The sequence below is a fragment of the Borostomias antarcticus genome (assembly GCF_949987555.1).
Source record: "Borostomias antarcticus genome assembly, chromosome: 2".
Lineage (NCBI taxonomy): Eukaryota > Metazoa > Chordata > Actinopteri > Stomiiformes > Stomiidae > Borostomias > Borostomias antarcticus.
In genome coordinates, this window is record NC_140235.1 from 26,452,035 (window position 1) to 26,473,057 (window position 21,023).

The 21,023-nt window shown below is 49.6% G+C and overlaps 1 protein-coding gene across 1 annotated transcript in view; it reads left to right on the forward strand.

The window, feature by feature from the left end:
* zeb1b (zinc finger E-box binding homeobox 1b) overlaps positions 1–17,574 on the forward strand; it is a gene marked incomplete at its 3' end in the record, with an annotated part of 60,075 nt that extends 42,501 nt beyond the window's left edge. The window contains exons 3-10 of the mRNA XM_084454114.1: positions 905–1,063; positions 2,754–2,956; positions 3,245–3,350; positions 3,787–5,543; positions 7,333–7,513; positions 8,691–9,593; positions 12,212–12,603; positions 17,554–17,574. Of these exons, the coding sequence (XP_084310240.1) occupies positions 905–1,063; positions 2,754–2,956; positions 3,245–3,350; positions 3,787–5,543; positions 7,333–7,513; positions 8,691–9,593; positions 12,212–12,603; positions 17,554–17,574 (3,722 nt within the window). The remainder of the gene's footprint in view (positions 1–904; positions 1,064–2,753; positions 2,957–3,244; positions 3,351–3,786; positions 5,544–7,332; positions 7,514–8,690; positions 9,594–12,211; positions 12,604–17,553) is intronic.
* Between the last annotated feature and the right edge of the window lie 3,449 nt (positions 17,575–21,023).

Here is a 21,023-nt window from a genome sequence, read left to right on the forward strand (position 1 = left end):
CAACTGACCAAAGAGGTAGGAAAATCCCACCTCAAACATCTGCACAGCGCTCTCAGTATAGTTCCTTTCAGCGAGGTAAACTTGATCTTCAGCTAGCCTACCCCCCCCCCCCCCACACACACACACACACGTTCGCTCAGGAGAAAACGCATTAGGTACAGTTATATAACTCAACAGGAGGATGGGTGTTGGGTGTAATGTCTGACACCCCTACACTTTCGCTGCTGCGTAAACTTCAGAACGCGTGGAGCGCGGAGGGGGGGGGGGGGGGGGGGGGTGCGTTTTCTACATCCTAAACACATCCTCGGGTTACACCTTCCCATAGGCCTTCGCTCCGTAATTAGCCCTCATTAGGCTACCGATCCACACCGCATGGAGGCGAAGCCAGGGAGGAGGGGATAAGAGTCTTTTCAGAATAAAAGTGTTTCCCCCCCCCCCCAGTTCACTGCTCCAAGCGTGCAGGTTGTCACTTCAATTGTCCTATATTTCATGAAGTATCTTATCTAACTATCTGAATCTGAGTCAGTAGAATGAGTCACGCGTGCATCGGCCTCTTATGCTTACCTGGCGCTTCGGGAGGATAATTAGTTCTCCTGCACCATTGTTCTATTTGCCTTGACCTATCCACAGAACACCTGGTGCCAGGCTGTTAGGGATGATGAGGGATGAGTGATATAATAGATCCGCATCCACACTGAGTCTCTCCTAAAGGCCTACTGGAATAGCTACAATACAGCACCATAGCTACTGTACATGTTACTGTACATCCCGGCTCAGGAGCTCATTCAAATGCAAAATTGTCAAGGACATGCACAGTCATGCTCTGTCCAGTGGCTGGGTCTGACCAGTGGCTTGTGTGTGTGTGTGCGTGTGTGTGTGTGTGTGTGTGCGTGTGCGCGCGCAGTGAGGGAGGAGTGTGGCTCGGATGGCGAGGACGCCGGCAGCACGGACGCCCTGGTGGAGGAGATGCTTCAGCAGGGCGACACGGCCGTCATCTACCCAGAAGCCCCGGAGGACGAGCCGCGCCAGGGCACCCCCGAGGCCAGCGGCCACGACGAGAACGGTAGGACCTGTAGGCACCCCCCCCCCCCCCCCCCCCGTGCGGTCAGAGCGGAGGACCAGAGGGAGATTAGGTCCATCTGATCCATCCACTGCTTATTTGGGCCACCGCCAAGTGGTCCAAATAAGCTAAGCGAGAATGCGGTACAGCCAAGCTTGTTTAACTGCGATTAGAAACCTCTTCACGAAAAGAAACGCGTTAGTCGTGTTGCTGCGCACTGCAACGCCCACATCCCCCCCCCCCCAAATTCATCCCTCTCTCTTTTTCACCAGCACCTCTCGCTCGCCCGCACCGCCAACTTTCCACATCAGACCTCGTTCACACTCGGCGCCGGCGCCGTAATGTTCCCAGAGCACCACTAAACATGTACCTAGCAATTACCTGCACCTGAGGGACTTCCTACCCTCAAGGTGTTGGCTGCCCGCCATTAACACCCTACTCCGGAGCCATTAACACGCACCAATTTGTTAAGGGGCGCACACACAAGGGTTTATGGCTTAAGGGCTTTTACCTGTCCCTAAAGAAAGCAGAGAGGAGAAAGAGAGGGAGAGGGAGAGAGAAATGGCGACACCTGAGCAAATTTCCCACATGGGTGCGAGCGGTGACTCACGGCTACCTGGTTGATAATGTGTGTGTGTTCACAACCCCGGCCCCCCCCCCCCCCTCACCTGTCCTGGGGGGGTGGGGGGGGGGGTGTGGGGGGGCTTAATACATCACCTGTTAACGGGTAATACTTTACCTGTGTGGGAGCCAGTGATGCAGAACAACCATTGGGTTAGCTTTTTACACACCCCAACCTGGCAACCTGCGGTGTTGCCGTTATTAATCACTGGACAGTAGTTTTTGTAAGCCACAGCATTTATTTCATTTTACTGGGGACATGCGTAGTAGAGAAATTCAAATATATCTTTATCATTTCATGTCTGAAATCAGTGTAACCAGAACGTACAGTATGTGGATATGTGAGTTTGTGAGAGCATTTTTGCATGAACATGTTTTCACACACTCACACATCCACACATTCATTCATTCAAGTTCTCGTTACACTGGTGTCAGACATGAAATGATAAAGATAGATTTGGATTTCTATACTACACATGTCACACATGTCAAACACAGCAATCAGCAGACTCATTGATCAGTGCATGTCAATCGTGCACTGCACGTGTTCGTCTCCAGGACCTGATCCTGTCTGGCCATCCAACCATACCGTGTTTTTAATCAGTAACCAGTCTACGATGCTGTTTTGGTTGGATGTTTCAGACGGACGACATGTTTGCTCAGTTCCCCCACCTGTACCTGTCCGTCTGGTTTCTATGGGTCTGTTAGAGGATGTCTCACGTCTGGTGAAATAGCAGACTGATGTGACTCTCGCTGTCCGTCTGCAACACCAGACAGGCCCCGCTATTGACTCTGTGATGGCGGTGATTACTGCCCCTCCCCTTTCCGCACGCGCACACACACGCACACACACGCACGCACGCAGTCAGTCTCTCTCGTTCTCTAGCTCTCTCTTCTTGTCTCCCAAACCCACCCCCTCTGTCCCCCTCTGTATATCTCTCATACTCACACTGACTCTCTCTCTCTCTCTCCCTCTCTCTCTCTCTCTTCCCCCCTCTCCCTCTCTCTCTCTCTCTCTCTATCTCTCCCCCCCTTTCCCTCTCTCCCTCTCTCTCTCTCTCTCTCTCCTCAGGCACTCCGGACGCCTTCTCCCAGCTCCTCACGTGTCCCTACTGCGCCCGTGGCTACAAGCGCTACTCGTCGCTGAAGGAGCACATCAAGTACCGCCACGAGAAGAGCGAGGACAACTTCAGCTGCTCCCAGTGCAGCTATACCTTCGCCTACCGCACGCAGCTGGAGAGGCACATGACGGCCCACAAGGCCGGGCGAGACCAGGTTAGACACACACACGTATACGAAGACACACACGGATGTACGCACTCACGATGTACGCAACACGGGAGATCGCAGTGGGCGTTGATCAACTCTGTGTGACGGTCGTGTAACTGAACAGAACTGTGTTTTCTCCTACAGTATGCCGTTTTATGAATTGAAACTTGTGTGAAGGGCATGTTTGATGTGTGTATGTGTGTGTGTGTGTGTGTGTGTGTGTGTGTGTGTGTGTGTGTGTGTGTGTGTGTGTGGTGAGTGGCACCTAACACCCCCTCTCCTATTGTCCGACAGAGACACGTGGCACAGTCGGGGGGCAATCGCAAATTCAAGTGCACTGAATGCGGAAAGGCGTTCAAATACAAGCACCACCTAAAGGAGCACCTACGCATTCACAGTGGTGAGTGCCCCCCCCCCGGTCTCCATGACAGCATGTGTGAGTGTGTGCGTGTGTGTGTGTCTGCATGCGTACGTGTCCTTAATGTGGAAAAAGGGCTCGGTGTACTTCTAAGGTGATTCATAGCCTCTATTGCGAGTCTATTGGCCACATCAGTATCAACCCAGATGGTTCTGTCTCCTTCCATCAAACAAATATTTACGCTTGGCCGTATTCTCTATTTACGCGTCCTTGATTGTGCTGCATTGTGCTGTCTCCTAATGTGCCATAATTGTGTTTCTTTTGGCGTCACGGGGCAGCAATAAGAGCCCGTTTCTCAGCGGTGCCATTTCATCAGAGTTTAAGCATCATTGAAATGCGTTGGGGCTCACTCCCCTGTGAAGCCTGGTTCTCATCGAGGTTCTCGATCGTTCTCTGTCTCTGTGTGGGTTCTCCGCAGGAGAGAAGCCATACGAGTGCTCCAACTGCAAGAAGCGCTTCTCCCACTCCGGCTCCTACAGCTCGCACATCAGCAGCAAGAAGTGCGTCAGCCTCATCGCCGTCAACGGGCGGTCGCGCCCGGCCGCCGCCAATAACGGCGGCGGCGGCGCCAACAAAGCCCAGTCCCGGTGTCCGTCCCCGGCCGCACCCGCCCCGCCGACCGCCCTGCGCACCCAGCTCCGGGACAAGCTGGAGCACGGCAAGCCCCTGCAGGAGCAGCTGCCCCTCAACCAGATCAAGAGCGAACCGCCGGACTACGAGTATAAGCCGGCCGTGGCGGCCTCGGGCGCTAACGGGATCTTCAACGGCGGCGGGGCCCCGAACCTGCTCCATGCCGGGGCAGCGGTCCAAGCGCTGGTTCTGCCCACGGTGGGCCTGGTGTCGCCCATCAGCATCAACCTGGCGGACCTCCAGAATGTCCTCAAGGTGGCGGTGGATGGCAACGTGATCCGGCAGGTTCTGGAGAGCAACGCCAAGGGCCAGATGGGGCCCCAGCAGCAACTCATCTCCGCCATCAGCCTGCCCATCATGGGACAGGACGGCAACGCCAAGATCATCATCAACTACAGCCTGGATCCCAGCCTTGCCCAGGTGCCGGCCCAGCTCGCCGCCCAGAACCTGAAGAAGGAGCCCCAGACCACGGCCTTGGCCCAAATTCAGTCCCAGGCTACTAGTGAGGCCTGCAAGGGCCAGAAACTCCCCGAGGACCTGACGGTGAGGTCGTCCAGGGGGGACGTAGCCAAGAAGGAGGCTAAGATGGAGGAGAAGACCACTAACACCTGCCTACTGTGTGACAACTGCCCAGAGGGGCTGAACGCCATCCACACCCTCAAGCACTGCAAGAAGGAGGGTCTCAGGATCAACGGGACAGGCCTGGATAAGTCCGAGTCAGCTATCGCCGCCCTGCTGGCCGACGGTGACCTCTGCCCCGACCAGCCCAAGAACATGCTGTCCCTCCTCAAGGCCTACTTTGCCTTAAACGCAGAGCCCACTAAGGAAGAACTGGCCAAGATATCGGACTCGGTCAGTCTGCCCGCCCACGTGGTCAAGAAGTGGTTCGACAAGATGCAGGAGGGGCAGATGTCGCTGGGGGCCTTGACTCCCCCCTCCGAGGAAGAGGAGGAGGAGGAGGAGGACGGGTGCGCGTTGGGGGGCACCGCCACCATCCTAGACAACAAGACTCCCGCCCTAGCGCAGGTCAGCCCGGCCGAGGCCACCGCGGCAGAGGTCAACGGCTCCGACTTCCCCCCGGCCTCTTCCTCGCCACTGAACCTGACCGCCGGGGGCCCGGTACCGGCCGCGCCCCCCCAGAGCGCCGAGGGGCCCCTGGACCTGTCGCTACCAAAGCCCACCAGGGAGGAGGCGGAGAGGGCGGCGGCCAGGGCCAAGCTGCGGCCCGCCTCCGCCCGGCGCTCCGCCCAGCAGGACGAGCCCCTCAACTTGACTTGCACAAAGAAAGAGTCGGCCGGCCCCAACCCTAACCCCCTCTACGCCAGCCTACCAAGTGCCAACTCCATCAACATCATGACCACTCAGCTGCCCACCCTCGTGGCCATCACTGACCAGAGCCACGTGCGGTGCTTGAGGGCGCTCGCCACCAACAACAACAAACAGACTATCCTCATCCCCCAGCTGGCGTACACCTATACCACTATGGCCAACAGTCCGGCAGGCACTCAGACCCAGGAGAAAACTGTGCACCTCAACAGCATCAAGGTTGGCTGAGTAATTTATTTTTCTTTCTTTTTTTTTTCAAGGAAATATAGGGTTTAACTGCTTATAAACCTCTTTATAGAGGGGGAACATGTATAAGCAAAACATCCACTGTGTGGTTTTTGGCCCCGGTGAATTTGTGTGTTTCAACTTTGGCTGCGCATGGAAACGTTTTGGAATGATTGGTTTTGAAGTTAGTGAGGCGTGTTTTTCTTGTTTTCATGGCTCCGCCCCCTTCCTCCTGGTATTCTGCTTGTTACTCAGTGACTTTTGGCTCATGCTGAGGGTGGGAGTGAGGCTTTGAGTTCTTTACTCTTATCTGGAAGGCTACAAACGTTTCATCTTGTTGGACTAAATCAACAAGGACAGCTGTCTCTACAGTGCATTAGGAAGTCTACACACTCCATCTCGTCTCTACATAAGGAAGTCTATAGACTGCCAGTGTGTCCTCTACATTTGAAAATCGATAGGCTATCACTGTGTCTCCTGCCCTGGGCTTGGTTCCAGAGGAGGTCAGCTTTGATGAAGGGGTTAAGCTCCAGAGGGCTAGGGTTAACCCTAACCCTCCAGATATGGAGTTTGAAGTACTGCAGGGACTCTCCCATTCTCGAATAACTGAGGGTGGAGGCATGGATGTTTTGGCACCAGTGTGTGTGTGCGTGTGTGTAGATACAGTACTGGCACATATTCTGCAGGCCTAATAGAATCCATCATTAGGGAGGCTGAGAAACGCTGAGAAGGATCTAACGACAATTATGCAAACTCCTAGACGATACATTTTTCTAAATCATTTCAAATGCCAAACTTGTCACTCCTCTAGTCGGACCGCACGCGGAGAATATCAGCGTCCTGCCAAACGGACAGGATAGTCCATTCATTCAGGAGACACTTAGCAATGCCGTAGTGATGGATCTGTGGAAGCTATCCCTCGTCCAGCCCTCCTGAGCCTGGCTGTCACCTAGAACACATGATGCTGCACTTCCTCTGGAAGCCCATCGATCTGTAGGAACCGGTTTAAACACCGGACCTCCATCCCCATATTGATTTACTGTTGTTGTATTATGCTCTTGTGTTAAGTGGATTGGCATAGACCGGCCTTGTTAAAAGGCCTTTACGTATAGCGGTGTAGGCCCATCGGTTCCCTATGGAAGCCCCCATATCCCCTCTCTGCGATTGTAGTACACTTAGAAGTGCACACTCGCCGTAGTACACTCAGAAGTGCACAGTATGGGCATCCCGACAGCCTGAGTGCCGTTGCTCATGGTTGAGTCATGTACGAGCACTAGTTTTCCAGACCGGCCGTGGCGGGATGATGTCATCACAGCGGCCGCGTTCGCTCAGCCAGTAAAATGAGTTATTGGTGATTTTCCTCTCACAAGGGCATCCAGAGAGAGACGCGGGCAGGATATGACATAACTCGGCCCACTGCATCATTTCCTGCCACTCTAAATGTATGACACACTGACCAGGCCCGGTAATCGATCTCCAGAACCTCTCAGGTTCTTTGTAGTGTGGGTGTTTTATCATTTTGTTCTGCACATAGATACTGTAGCTTAGTTTTAGAAAGTTAGCCTACTGCATGAGGCTTTACACACTTTGCATTAAACAAAGTATGAACAAAGGCATGAGATTAGATGGGCAGAAGCAACTTGAATAAGCCTGAATTAGCTTACAGTACAATATGACCTTATAGACCATGTATGACACACGCGTGTGTGTGTGTGTGTGTGTGTGTGTGTGTGTGTGTGTGTGTGTGTGTGTGTGTGTGTGTGTGGTTTTCTGTGTTGTTCAGGAGGAAGGACAGGACACCAGCTCGGAGGGCGTGTCCACGCTGGAGGAGCAGAACGACTCAGACTCGGCCCCGCCCAGGAAGAAGATGAGGAAGACAGACAGCGGCATGTACGCCTGCGACCTATGCGACAAGATCTTCCAGAAGAGCAGCTCCCTGCTGCGCCACAAATATGAACACACAGGTAACCACACACACACACCACGCCAACCAGACCACAAACACAAAACACGCACGTGACGTCACCCGCGACTGTAAGCAGACCTTCCCCTCGGTGTTGTAACCAACACCCCGCAAAACTTCTGGGAAATACAACTCAAAGTGAGAGCGAAAGGGAATTTTTCAGATCACATCGCTGCATTGCAATCTATAAAGATATAGCCGAGAGGGGCAGGCACCACCATTTCAACATCTATTACCCAACACACAGTGTTCCGAGCAGGTCTGACTTCCTGCCAAACTCCCACCGCTAGCGAACGTTACCTTCCAGCGAATGCTGGATGTTGCAACTGCAGGACCCTCTGGTAGTGATTTTACATGCTCGCGTTGAGAATATGGATGATGTAGTGGCCAAACCCAGGTCAACACTTTCTCTCTCCCTTTCTCTCTCTCTCTCCGTCTCTCTCTCTCTCTCTCTCCCTCATGTTCTCCCTCTCTCTCTCTCTCTCCCTCGTGTTCTCTCTCTCTGTTCTCCCTCTCTCTCTCCCTCGTGTTCTCTCTCTCTCTCTCTCTCTCCCTCGTGTTCTCTCTCTCTCTCTCTCTCTCGCTGCTCTGAGGCGTTGTTTTTTGGTTTATGACCTCGATACCTGGCGCAGAACCGCGGCTCTAGATTCCAAATGACCTCACCTCAGCTTGGAACCAGCAGGTCCTAGTTTGAGGGAGACGGCCTTGTTGAGTTTCAGGGAGGAATTGCCATTTTTGTTGCATTGTTTTGCAATATCTCCCCTGGATACATAATGATAGGTATTATGGAGCCTTTCGGACAACTAACTAGTGATGGGCTTCAGTTGTTAGGGAGTGTAGCCTCGCTACACCCCAGCCCCGAGCAGTCCGGTCTGGCTCGTAACATGTTATCCCCACCTCACACGAGGTGAGTCAGTTCAATTCTAATTCACCTCAGGCCGTGGATTGCAATTCCAATCCAACGGTAACTACTGCATATTTCATTCTGACGACTCGCTAAGTTGATTATATCTACCGCTAATTGCCGCGACACGACACCCTGTCCCTTCGTGTCGGGCTGTTTTCCTAATAGAGAATTGGTTCTCCACCACCTGCCTGGTGATTAAAAAAGTTAGTAAACGAATCGAGTTTCGCCGAGGCGTCATCATTCACTGTATCCTTCACCCCTCTCTGCGCAGGGAAGAGGCCCCACGAATGCGGCATCTGCAGGAAGGCCTTCAAGCACAAGCACCACCTGATCGAGCACATGCGCCTCCACTCGGGGGAGAAGCCGTACCAGTGCGACAAGTGCGGCAAGCGTTTCTCCCACTCCGGCTCCTACTCCCAGCACATGAACCACCGCTACTCCTACTGCAAGAAGGAGGCGCCGGGCGGCGGAGGGGGCCGCCCCGACAGCCCGGAGGAGGAGGGGGAGGCCCCCGCCGACGCAATCCTGGGCGGTGGCGGCGGCGGGGGTGGGGCGCCGCCGTCGGACGGCCGGGTCGCCTCGCCCCCCTCCCAGCTGGACTCGGACGAGCGTGGCAGCAGCGCCAGGGAGGATGAGGAGAGCGAAGAGGAGGAGGAGGAGGAGGGGGAGGAGATGGAGGCGGTGGCGGGAGGGCAGGAGGAGGAGGGCACTCTGGACATGGACGAGATCCAGGTGGTGAGGATAGGGGAGGAAGGAGGGGATGAGGACGAGGAAGAGGAAGAGGAGGGAGGAGAAGGCGAGGGAGAAAGGGAAGACGCTGGTCAGAACGGAGAGAACGGGGAGGAGGAGGTGGAGAGAGTGCTGGTAGGGGGAGAGGAGGAGGAGGAGGGGAAGGGGGAGAGAGGGGAGGGGACGAGGGCGGAGGTGAAGGAAGAGCAGGCGGAAGAGGGACACAGAGAGGAGGCAGACACAAGGCAAGAGCAGGTGCAGGAGAATACTGAGAAAGAGGAGGAGGAGGAGGGAGGAGGAGACGAGGGGGCTCAGGAGGAGGAGGAGGAGGGAGGAGGAGACGAGGCGGCTGAGGAGGAGGAGGAGGAGGCGATGGACACAGAGGAAGGGGCGATCTCAGGGCAGGCAGAGGAGGGAGCAGGGGAGAGGGTGGAGGAGGAGGACGGTGAGGTCATTGGAGAGGGAGAAGGCGAAACGGACGGGAACACTGTTGAAAAGAACCAGACTGAAGACGAGAACCAGACCCCGACAGAGAAGGACAAAGAAGACACAAAATAAACGAGGAAACAAGCCTGCGTTTTTATGTTTTCTCCCAATGAAAATGGAAGGATCTTTCTCTGGGGAATGGTCGGAAATCCAAATGCTAATGTTTGGCCGCTCGGACAAGGCATTTCAGTTCACTACTGTGTATAAAATCCAGGTGTGCCTGAAAAATACTAGTGACTTTTACCACAGGAGAGACATTCTCAGTGTTAAAAAAATAATTTGTAAAAAAAAAAAAAAAGAAAGAAAGAAAAAAACGAAAGAAAACAAACAAATTTTAAAGACGAAAAAATGCATTATACAGACTTTGGAAGCTAGAGCCGACACGTTTTAGATAATGTTTTATTACTAAAACACCTTGGGTCATTTCTTTCTATCAGTGTTACTAATTTTATCACTCATATTTTAACCTTTAAAAAGCTGTACAGTTGGGAGAGATTTCTATACCTTTTTATTGCCAATGAACAAAAAAACAGTATTTTATTAAGTTGGAGGAAAAAAAAGAAAATCCTGTGCACTACAAGTGGCTTGGTTTACTATGGATATAACCCTCGTTGTCTACCCTTCAGTATTATCGCACTAGCCCTAATGCGCTATCATGTTAGCGGATGTTAGCATAACCTTTGTTTTCAAACGGATTGTGAGCCTTAAGAAGAAAACTATGGTGAGTGGATGGGGCTCAGCCATGTTTCGGAGATTACCTTTAGATAAAGAGGAGGAATGGAAGGATTCTGAGGTACATAGTTTGCATTGACACATTGTTCTAAATGTTTTTGTTTGTTTGTTTATTTGTTTGGTATTAAAATCTGCGTCACAGTGTTGTTTTCAGATCAAGCTGAAGGGGAACACAGAGAAACTCATTTGACCAACCTTCCCGCTCCCTGCCTTATGCAAAAAAAAACACATGCATATCAAAAGTGCCATTGAATATTGCTGTTTGACCTTTGACCTTAGCTGTTATCAGGTTTTGCCAGGGCCCCGATTTGATAGCAGCTCAAGGTGTCAACTCTTTAAGCCGACATACTGTTGATTTAGGCTCACCACTAGTCCTGTTAGTGTAGGATTTAGCATAGCGTGTACTCATGTATTATGGACTTCAGAGCATATGTCTTGCCTCCTTTCTAATCAGAGCAATCAAGGACAAAAAGGACTACAATTCCCATGTTGTAGATGGATGGTAGAGGAAACATGATTTTCATGTACTTCCTGCCTAGAGTGGCCGGGAGTCTTCCCTCGTTCAGTGCACTTGTTTAACACGTGAAATGCTCACTCTCTCTTCAGGTAACAAAATGTAGACAAATATGATCCCAGGACTTTAATTCAGATGTTAGTTTTTACCTGTCAGTATTATTTTGTTGTTTTGGGGTAAATTTTGTGTTCTGTTTTTGTTTTTTATGTTCCAGTGTTTGTACTGTATGTTTTCAGCAAAATGACAGTATTATCCCCCTCCTCCCCCCACCCCCAATATGGGTTTCTGTTTAGTTTATATTTATGTCTTGTTTTTTTTATATTTCTTTATGGTTATTTATTACACAATGTAGTGTACAATACTGTAGTCTGTATTAATACAATAATATATTTTAGTATGAAAAAATAATTTCAGTGTTAAACGACTTACAAGGCTGGAAGATGAAACTCCGGAATTCTGAAGTATGTTTTTTTTTCTTTTTTTTCACGAACAAATGAAATTATGTTTTCCTCTGGAGAAAAGATAACCACGCCCCCCCGAGCCTGATGACCGCACCCTGGGACCTCTCTGCATCCACTCTCATGTTAGTCTTCCTTTCCTTTGCCCTCTCTACTATGAAGCTACTGAACTTTTTGAAAACTAACTGTATGTCTAATAGCATGAGTGTGCTGTTGTATTGAAGGATGATGATAACTTAACCATAAAACTGTCCTTTTTGCCAAGCCAAAATAATATTGACGTACGTTTTGTTTTTATTTGTGCCAATTTGTTACTTTGTATGTCGACGTCAAAGGCCACAACCTCTTTTCTATAAAGCTGTTTTAATCCCATGGTCATTTTTATAGTGATATAGTTTTTTTGTTTTTTTGTTTTTTTATGACTCCCCATCTCACAAATAAAATACATCAACTACATCTGTCTGGTGCTGTCATTTTGTTTCCTTCCCATGAGCACATAAGTGTATTTCCCTCTGCAATGTTATTACTAATGCACCATTAGCCTGCGGTAGTCAGATGCCTTTATATCTCAGGCACATTTCAATGACACAAGCGAAAGATGAGCTAATGTTGTCAATGTTTTTCAGCCTCTATCAATTATTTTTCAGTTCTGTCTAGGCTGGTCTTTTAGTCACAAAGCAACCATAGAAATCCTGAATCAGCTTTGCCTTGACTGTCTAGCCCCGTGACCGGCTGCATAAGTCTACTCAAAAACAAAGTTATAAACTGTGGCCCGAGTTAAGCCCACACACTCCTCCGAGCCACAGGCAACAACCGGGCCACGCCGCGCTCCAGAACCTCTCCAGAACCTCTCCGGACCACGCCGCGCCCCAGAACCTCTCCGGGCCACGCCGCGCTCCAGAACCTCTCCGGACCACGCCGCGCCCCAGAACCTCTCCGGGCCACGCCGCGCCCCAGAACCTCTCCGGGCCACGCCGCGCTCCAGAACCTCTCCGGACCACGCCGCGCCCCAGAACCTCTCCGGACCACGCCGCGCTCCAGAACCTCCCCAGAACCTCTCCGGACCACGCCGCGCCCCAGAACCTCTCCGGACCACGCCGCGCTCCAGAACCTCCCCAGAACCTCTCCGGACCACGCCGCGCTCCAGAACCTCTCCGGACCACGCGCTCCACACAAGCTTCTGGGGGCAGTGCCACGCCTCTTCCAGTCCGCCCAAAAGCCCAGAGAGGGAGAGATCGGTCGGAACCGATGCAGACCAGCCCAAGGTCAGACACATTGATCCAGATCAGATTTCGAGCAGGGTCGAGCCCCCCCCCCCCCCCCCCCCACACACACAACTCAATCCACACCCCGCTCCCACCCTGACCCACATGAATTACTAATGGGAAGGACCAAAAATCCATAGTCTGTTGAGGAGTTGAAAATGATACAATGATAGCAACTGCACACGACTGATACTCTTCTCTCGTCTTCAGAAGTGTGTGTGTGTGTGTGTGTGTGTGGTGTGTGTGTGTGTGTGTGTGTGTGTGTGTGTGTGTGTGTGTGTGTGTGTGTGTGTGTGTGTGTGTGCGTGCGTGTGCGTGCGCGTGTGTACGTGTGTGTCTGAGAGACAGAGAGAGGAGGGAGGGATTACTTTCAGAAGGGTGGGGCTTAAGTAGCGTGGGGGGGTTTGGAACCTTACCGTTCCCCCATGAGAACTGAGACCCGTAAGCGTTTGGAACACCCAGAGGTCGCCGTGGTCCGACAGCAGACTCATGAGCTCAGCGGGGGGCCAGAATAAGGTTCGATCTCAGCTGGATACACTAAGGGAAAAAGCAGTTGCAGCACTGTCTATGGTGAAATGAGAGCAGGTGTGGGCGTGCTTGTGTGGGAGGGGATTCAACGTTACACAGTACATAGCCTTCCTTTGTCTTCTGTGTGAGTGAGTGGGCACATTATGGTCAATGTGAAAAAGAGTGTGTGTGTGTGTGTGTGTGCGTGTGTGTGTGTGTGCGCGTTAGTGTACAGTACATGTGTCTGTTTTAGTGTGTGCATGAGTAGTTGTGTGTATGAGTGAGTGTTGTGTGAATCCATGCGTGTATGTGTGTGTGTGTGTGTGTATGTGTGTGTTAGATATAAGGTCGAGTGAGAGAGAGAGTGAATTGGTCACGCTTTCGAGCTGTTGTTTTCCTATTCTCTTGAGTGGGTCCCTGGAGAGCGCGTGGACAGGGGGGGGAGGGGAGGATAGCTCCTAATAGTCCACCAGTACCATAACATTACCCTGTCAAACACCTCACAACATAATTGTACCGATTATGAATCACTTTTAGAATGTTGGCACTGATGGCAAAACATGCTTTAAAAGCTACAAGTAAAATAACAAGGCTGCAAACACTATTAAATCTATGTTAAGGCATTAAGCTCTCAGCCGAATCCGAGACTCCAGGCCAAGGTATTGCCTTGTGTGTTCTGCTTGGCTCAGCAATTCAAAGGAAAATTGAAAAGCTATAACTGCTAAGAGGATATGGAGTGCTCTTGCCAATAACGGCGCAAAAGCTTGATGAAGTATCATGACTGCCTGGGATTCTGACACCGTGCCAAACTCAGGGCCAACCTCCCCGGGGAAATTTACAGAAAAGCATGGAGGGGGAAGGGCCAGAAACGGGCTCAGGAAATAGCACTCACTTAAATATCATGTTCATTTACTCAAGCACTAAATACCGGAATGTATACAGAAGTGCCCTGTTCGTGTGTGTGTGTGTGTGTGTGTGTGTGTGTGTGTGTGTGTGTGTGTTGTGACCGCTTGCCCTGTAGCACTAGTTTGACATATATTTACTCAGATTTCTTAAAATTCTGGCTGTGTGTCATCATAGCGTTCTAACATAACACCCATCCTCCTTGAGGCGAATGTGTGTGTGTGTGTGTGTGTATGTGTGTGTGTGTGGTGTGTGTGTGTGTGCGTGCGTGCGTGTGTATGTGCTTGCTGGTGCACTGCATGTGTCCATGCTTGTTAAGAGTGTGTAACTATTAAGTTGATGGGATTTTCATTATGCCTGTATTTAATATGACGCCTGAAGGTCCCTCTCGGGGCTTTTGCCCGTCATGTAACAGACTGTGGAGCTCTTCTTCTGTTACAGTATGAGAGGCAGTGTTTGCACCACATGGGGTCCTTCTGTACAGCAATGTGGTCTCCTAATCGCTGGTCACCATGGAACCATCTCAACATTTATGGTCCGTCTTGGACAGGTGAAGTGACAGATTATACTGTGACATTATATAGTGACAGAAGATATTAGACAAGCAGGCACGTGCATGAGCACACACTCGCACACACACACACACACACACACGCACACACACACACATACCTTTCTACCCTCTCTCCTGGATCATACTTCATAACTGTTTCATAGAGAGAAGCGCGGGTGAAATCTATCCATAAATGTAATTTATGCAGCATCGTTGAGGCCTTTCTGGCCAAGCCTGTAATAGCCTAGAGACTGTTCTTTTTATGATGCACCATATTCTTTTTTCACAAGGAGGATATTTCAGTCATTCCAATTTTGTACTTTTGTGCTGTGTATTAGGAGGAGGAGGAGTGACGGTCAGTAATTGTACATTTCTTGTCCTTCTCTCGTAAGCTTTTATGTGTGATGATTCCGATGAACTGCAAGCTAAAAAGCAGACGGGGAGGAGGATGGTACTGAAATAGGCATGGATGATACCTGTGTGAGCATGGATGATACCTGTGTGAGCATGGATGATACCTGTGTGAGTATGGATGATACCTGTGTGAGCATGGATGATACCTGTGTGAGCATGGATGATACCTGTGTGAGCATGGATGATACCTGTGTGAGCATGGATGATACCTTTGTGAGCATGGATGATACCTGTGTGAGCATGGATGATACCTGTGTGAGAATGGATGATACCTGTGTGAGCATGGATGATACCTGTGTGAGAAGAACTCCAAACAGCATGGAACCGCTTCCCTGCACTTATTCCGGCTCTCGGCCCTGCTCAGTCCATATTTCAGGCTTGATAAATGAGCCTACCGCTCTCCCTCCACCCCCCCCCCCCCCCCACCCCCCCCCCGTCTCTCTCTCTCTCTTCTATTCACTTTTTCATGCTCCATTATGGGGGCTGAGTCTCGGAGCTGGCCCTCGGCGGTTCCCCTGTTAGCGACCATGCAGAGATTTGAGTGTTCTGCTAGGGAAGACACAGTCTCTCTCTCTCTCTCTCTCGCTCTCTCTATTTCTCATACACACACTCATAAGCCCTGACCCAGCGCTGGCTCCACAGCCCACCCATGCCTCCCCTCAGGTTGGACATCCATCCAGGCAGCCAGGATCTCCAGGTGTGGCCGACTCCCACACCGCTAGGACAACACAGCCGAGCACTCCATCATGGCCAGAATAACAAGGCGCTCCGCAGAATTCAATTAAACGCCCTGCTCCTTTAAAGTGTCCACCCACGCGCTCACAGTGCACACATGCACACACACACACACACACACACACACACACACACACACACACACACACACACACACACACACACTTGTTCACATACACCCCCATCCATCCACACACTATTACCATGTACTGTACTGTATACTCCCACACATGGCCAGGCAGGTACACACACACACACACACACACACACACACACACACACACACACACACACACACACACACACGTCCCTCCTCCTCCGCATCATCCTGTATCTAACCCTCTCCCCTCCCTGCTCTCTAATCCCTTTGTCATATCTCCCTCAGAGGAGGCCAGACCTTCACGTGTCACCCTCGACTCTCCAAGCTCATTGGCTGCTCTAGGTCAGTGGCCAGGTCCCATAAAAGGGCGTGACTGACAGCTCTTTTCACTCCCACAATCCCTCACCCCTGCATAGGGCTCGCATGGGAACGGACCCAATGCACTTTTTCATTTCCCCCTATAGATTCTAAAAGGAAGACTACGATCTGATTATCCACCAGTTCAGGCTCCGCCCACAAGCAGATCCGGCGTTGTGCCTGGGGGCCCCGTTGCTGCCAGGGGGGCCCACCCTTGGAATTGTCCATCCAGCTGATAACACCTGAGTCATGTTAAATTGTGATTTTGCAGTACGTTAGCTAAACAAACAGACTATTCTCTGAGCACACCCACCACCGGGCCGCACAAATACAACTTAGGGCCCTGCATAAACTAGAGCCAGCGCTGCTATCTATCCGACTGTCTCTGATGCACTCTCCTTGTTTATTCTATGGTTACCCCTCCAGCTATAACACCATAATGCCGTCTATCATATATTATCTCCTCCACATCCATTGGCATTTGTTGGCAGGTTATAATGTGGGTTCTGTGCTGTTCCTCTGTCATGTAGGAAACATTCTCCCATGATGATACGCTCTAATAGGCTACGTTGTCAAACACCTAACAGCTGAACGCAGATGGAAAATTCTCTACATTCTCCACATTCGCCTCAATACAAGCATAACTTGAACCAATCTTTCCCCTGGAACTGGGGTACCCAGAGTCATTCCTCTGCGTGTCATGGCTGTAAAAGCTTGCGCTGTCGTTCTCTCTCTCTCTCTCTCCTCTCCACCGTGGATGACCTCTGACCCCTCCCCCCACCAGACACGCCTCGGACACGACCCTCGACCCCATGCCTTTGTCTCTGCTCTCTCTTTCTCTCGAGTCCTCCGAACCCCCCCCCCCCCACCACACACACATCACCATCCATAGCAACTGGGGCCTCCTCCCTCCTTCCATCACACCCCCCCCCCCCCCACATCATCTAGTCAGATATGAACGCTCCAAGCTTATCTAATCCGCAGACTCGTATGCTTGGTGAGCACCTGTTGTTTTGGTCCCAGAAATTATCTTCAGTTTCACTACTCCTCCCTCTTTCTCTACCTCCCTTCCTCCCTCCCTCTCCCTCCCTCCCTCTCCGAGTGTATTCCTGACAGAACCCAGAGGCACTCTCCTGTCTTAGCTATCTGTTGTTATGTCTTTGATTGAGGCCACTCTCCTGTGCTTAGAACTTAGAGAAGAAACAGGAGTTTTGCCTTGATGTTGTGTGTGTGTGTGAGTGTGAGTGTGTGTGTATGTGTGTGTGTGTGGGGGGGGGGGGGTAACATTGGGACACCCTAACGCGTCCTAGCGTCCATTCCCCCTTCTGTCCCCTCCTCAGGCTCGCTCATTAACCCTTCGGTGGCCCTATTTCTCCCGCAGTGTCGCCATGAGCACCCATGACCTTTGGCCCCCAGGGGCCCCCATATGGGGCTAAAAGGATTTGTTTGTTTCCGTTTGGCCGGTCGGCCCTCCGGGGCTCTGCCACACCGTCTGTCACCCTCACAGCCGTTTCACTGGGAGCGGTGGTGGAGTGCAGTGGGGGTTGTAAGGTAACTGAACTGGCAACCAGAACAGCTTGGTGACGATGCGGACTGTTGGCAGTGTGTTTGTGGGTGATACTGTGGACTGGTCTGTAGGGCTTCCTTTGGACAGGCTGAGATTAATTGCGAATGACGGCATGTATGGAGGTACTGCAGAGGGATATTTATGTCTGCTCTGTGTCTTGTTATATTGGAGTTGTGCGTGTGTGTGTGTGTGCATATGATCCCATAACAAAAGGAGTGCCGGCATGTGTGTGTTTGCCTATAGTGCATCCAGAAAGTACTCACATCCCTTCACTTTATGTATTATGTTACAGCCTTATTCCAAAATGGATTACATTCATTTAAAAAAAAAAAATCTACACACAATGTCCCATAATAAAGTTAAAAGAAAAGAAATTTTTGCAAATGTATTTAAAAAAAGGATATATCACATGTACATAAGTATTCCCTTTACTCAGTACTTTGTTGAGGCACCTTTGGCAGCGATTACAGCCTCAAGTTTTCTTGGGTATGACGCTATAAGCTTGGCACACCTGTATTTGGGGCATTTCTCCCATTCTTCTTTGCGGATCCTCTCAAGCTCTGTCAGGTTAGAGGGGAAAGTCACTGCACAGCTATTTTCAGGTCTTTCCAGAGATGTTCAATCGGGTTCAGGTCTGGGCTCTGGCTGGGCCACTCCAGGACATTCACAGACTTGTCCCGAAACCACTCCTTCATTGTCTTGGCTGTGTGCTTCGGGTCGTTGTCCTGTTGAAAGGTGAACCTTCGCCCCAGTCTGAGGTCCTGAGCGCTCTGGAGCAGGTTATTATCAAGGATCTCTCTGTACTTTGCTCTGATCTTTCCCTCGATCCTGACTAGTCTCCCAGTTCCTGCCGCTGGAAAATATCCCCACAGCATGATGCTGCCACCACCATGCTTCACCGTAGGGATGGTATTGACCAGGCGCTGAGCGGTGCCTGGTTCCCTCCAGATTTGACACTTGGCATTCAGGCCAAAGAGTTCAATCTTGGTTTCAGCAGACTAAAGCATCTTATTTCTCATGGTCTGAGATTCCGTTAGGTGCTTTCTGGCAAACTCCAAGCAAGCTGTCACTTGCCTTTTACTGAGGAGAGGATTCTGTCTGGCCACTGTGTACTCTCGATGCAATCCTGTCTCGGAGGTCTACAGACAATTCCTTTGACTTCATGGCTTGGTTTCTGCTCTGACATGAATTGTCAACTGTGGTACAGGTGTGTGCCTCTCATAATCCTGTCCAATCAGTTGAATTTACCACAGGTGGACCCCAGTCAAGTTGTAGAAACATCTCAAGGAGGATGAGTGGAAACAGGATGCACCTGAGCTCAATTTTACGATGATTCGATACGATATTATTTATTGAATCATGGAGAAACATCATTTTTGTAACACTTACAAAATGACCAGGTGTACAAATGATCAGAAATAGTGGATGTCCATGAAGGGAAAGGGAAGCCCCAAGTAAGCTGCAAATGCTGCTTTTAGACGGGGGACCTTCACATTCAAACACAACAAAAACAAACATAAGAGCATGACAGTACAAAAAAACAGTTACAATGACAAGACAGGACAGAGGAGACAGAACAGTCCCTGGTAGGTTCACTGCAGTATCCCAGCCGTAAGGATACCACAGCGAGCCACCACCCAGCAGCAAGGAACGTCAGTTCATTATATGTAGAAAGAAATTGCTTTTTTATATTTTTCTTGAAGAGAGAGATGGATTGAGATCTCTTAATGTTGTCATCCAACTCATTCCATATACGCAATCCCCCGCACGTGACACTAAAACTGGTGATTTTATGTTTTCATTTTTTACCTGTAACCAGGTGTTTATTTCGGTGTTGTGTGTATGCAGAGGATAGCAGACAGGAATGAGCTCACACTGACAGACATTTGATTTGTAAATAACCTGGTAAATAGTACAGGCATTCAAGAGCACCTTCAAATCGACAAGCTTTAGAAGTTTAGAGCTGCCACAGAGAGGATCTGTGGGAGCTCCAAAGGGTGACCAAACTATGGTGCGAATAACTTTCTTCTGTAATGATTGTAGTTTCAATAAATAACTGGGAAAAGTATTGCACCAGATGATGTTACAATATAATAAGTGAGGTTCGAATAAAGATTTATACAGAGTGAGAAGCGCTGGAAGTGGGAGAAAGTCTCTTAATTTGAAAAATAAACCAGAATACATAGATAATTGTTTAGTTAGTTGGTCAATATGGTACTTGAAATTTAAATATTCATCAATGTGGACCCCCAGGAATTTAGTGGTACTTACTCTCTTGATGTCATGTCCATTTATATTCAGACATATGGAATCTGTAATTTGTTTATTTTTGTTGGAGCGGAACACTATTTAGTTCGCAAAGTCTGTTGCATTTAAGCCAAATATTTACTTTCTCCATTTCCTTATTTGCAGTTGATTCTAGTATAAATTGATCTTTGTGAGAAAAAAGCAGGTTAGTGTCATCCGCAAAGATTATTTTCTGAAAAATATTGGAGGAACTGACAAAGTCATTGATATAAATAATAAAGAGCAACGGCCCCAAAATTTACCCCTGGGGGACCCCATGATTTATGTTTTTTTTTTTACTAGATTATTTGCCATTAATACACACATAGTTTTCTCTCAGAAAGGTAACTTCTAAACCAACATAAAGTGATACCTCAAATACCATAGAAAAACAGTTTACTAAACAGAATCTCATAGTCTAAGGTGTCAAACCCTTTTGATAAATCTAAAAATATTCCAATGGTGAGATTACCTTTATCAATAGCATCGTAGATGTTTTCAGTTAAGTGAAAGAAGAATCAAGAATGTTATATTTATCTAAGTAATTATTAAGTCTGTTATATACGATTTTTTCAAATATTTTCGAGAGAGAAGATAGAATTGAAATGGGTCTATAATTATTCATGTCATTTCTATCACCAGACTTGTAAACTGGAACAATTCTCGCTATCTTGGTCATTTTGGGGACGATCCCTGATGATAATGACAGGTTAATACAGTGGGCCAAAGGACCAGCAATTTCATTGACAATGGCTTTCAGAATAGTGCTACAGATATTGTTGGTTCCTGACGAATGATATCTTTTCATGCTTCTGATAGATTCAGATACTTCTATATGATTGAGGCTGAAAGAGAGAGGCTGGTGTCATCAGCAAACTTCAGGAGCTTGACTATCCTCCCTTATATGACAATAAAGTAACTGGAACTTGAACTTAAGGCCAGCCAGCAAGTGATAAGAACAACCAAAGCCACATACTTTGCTCCCATCCAGGACATTT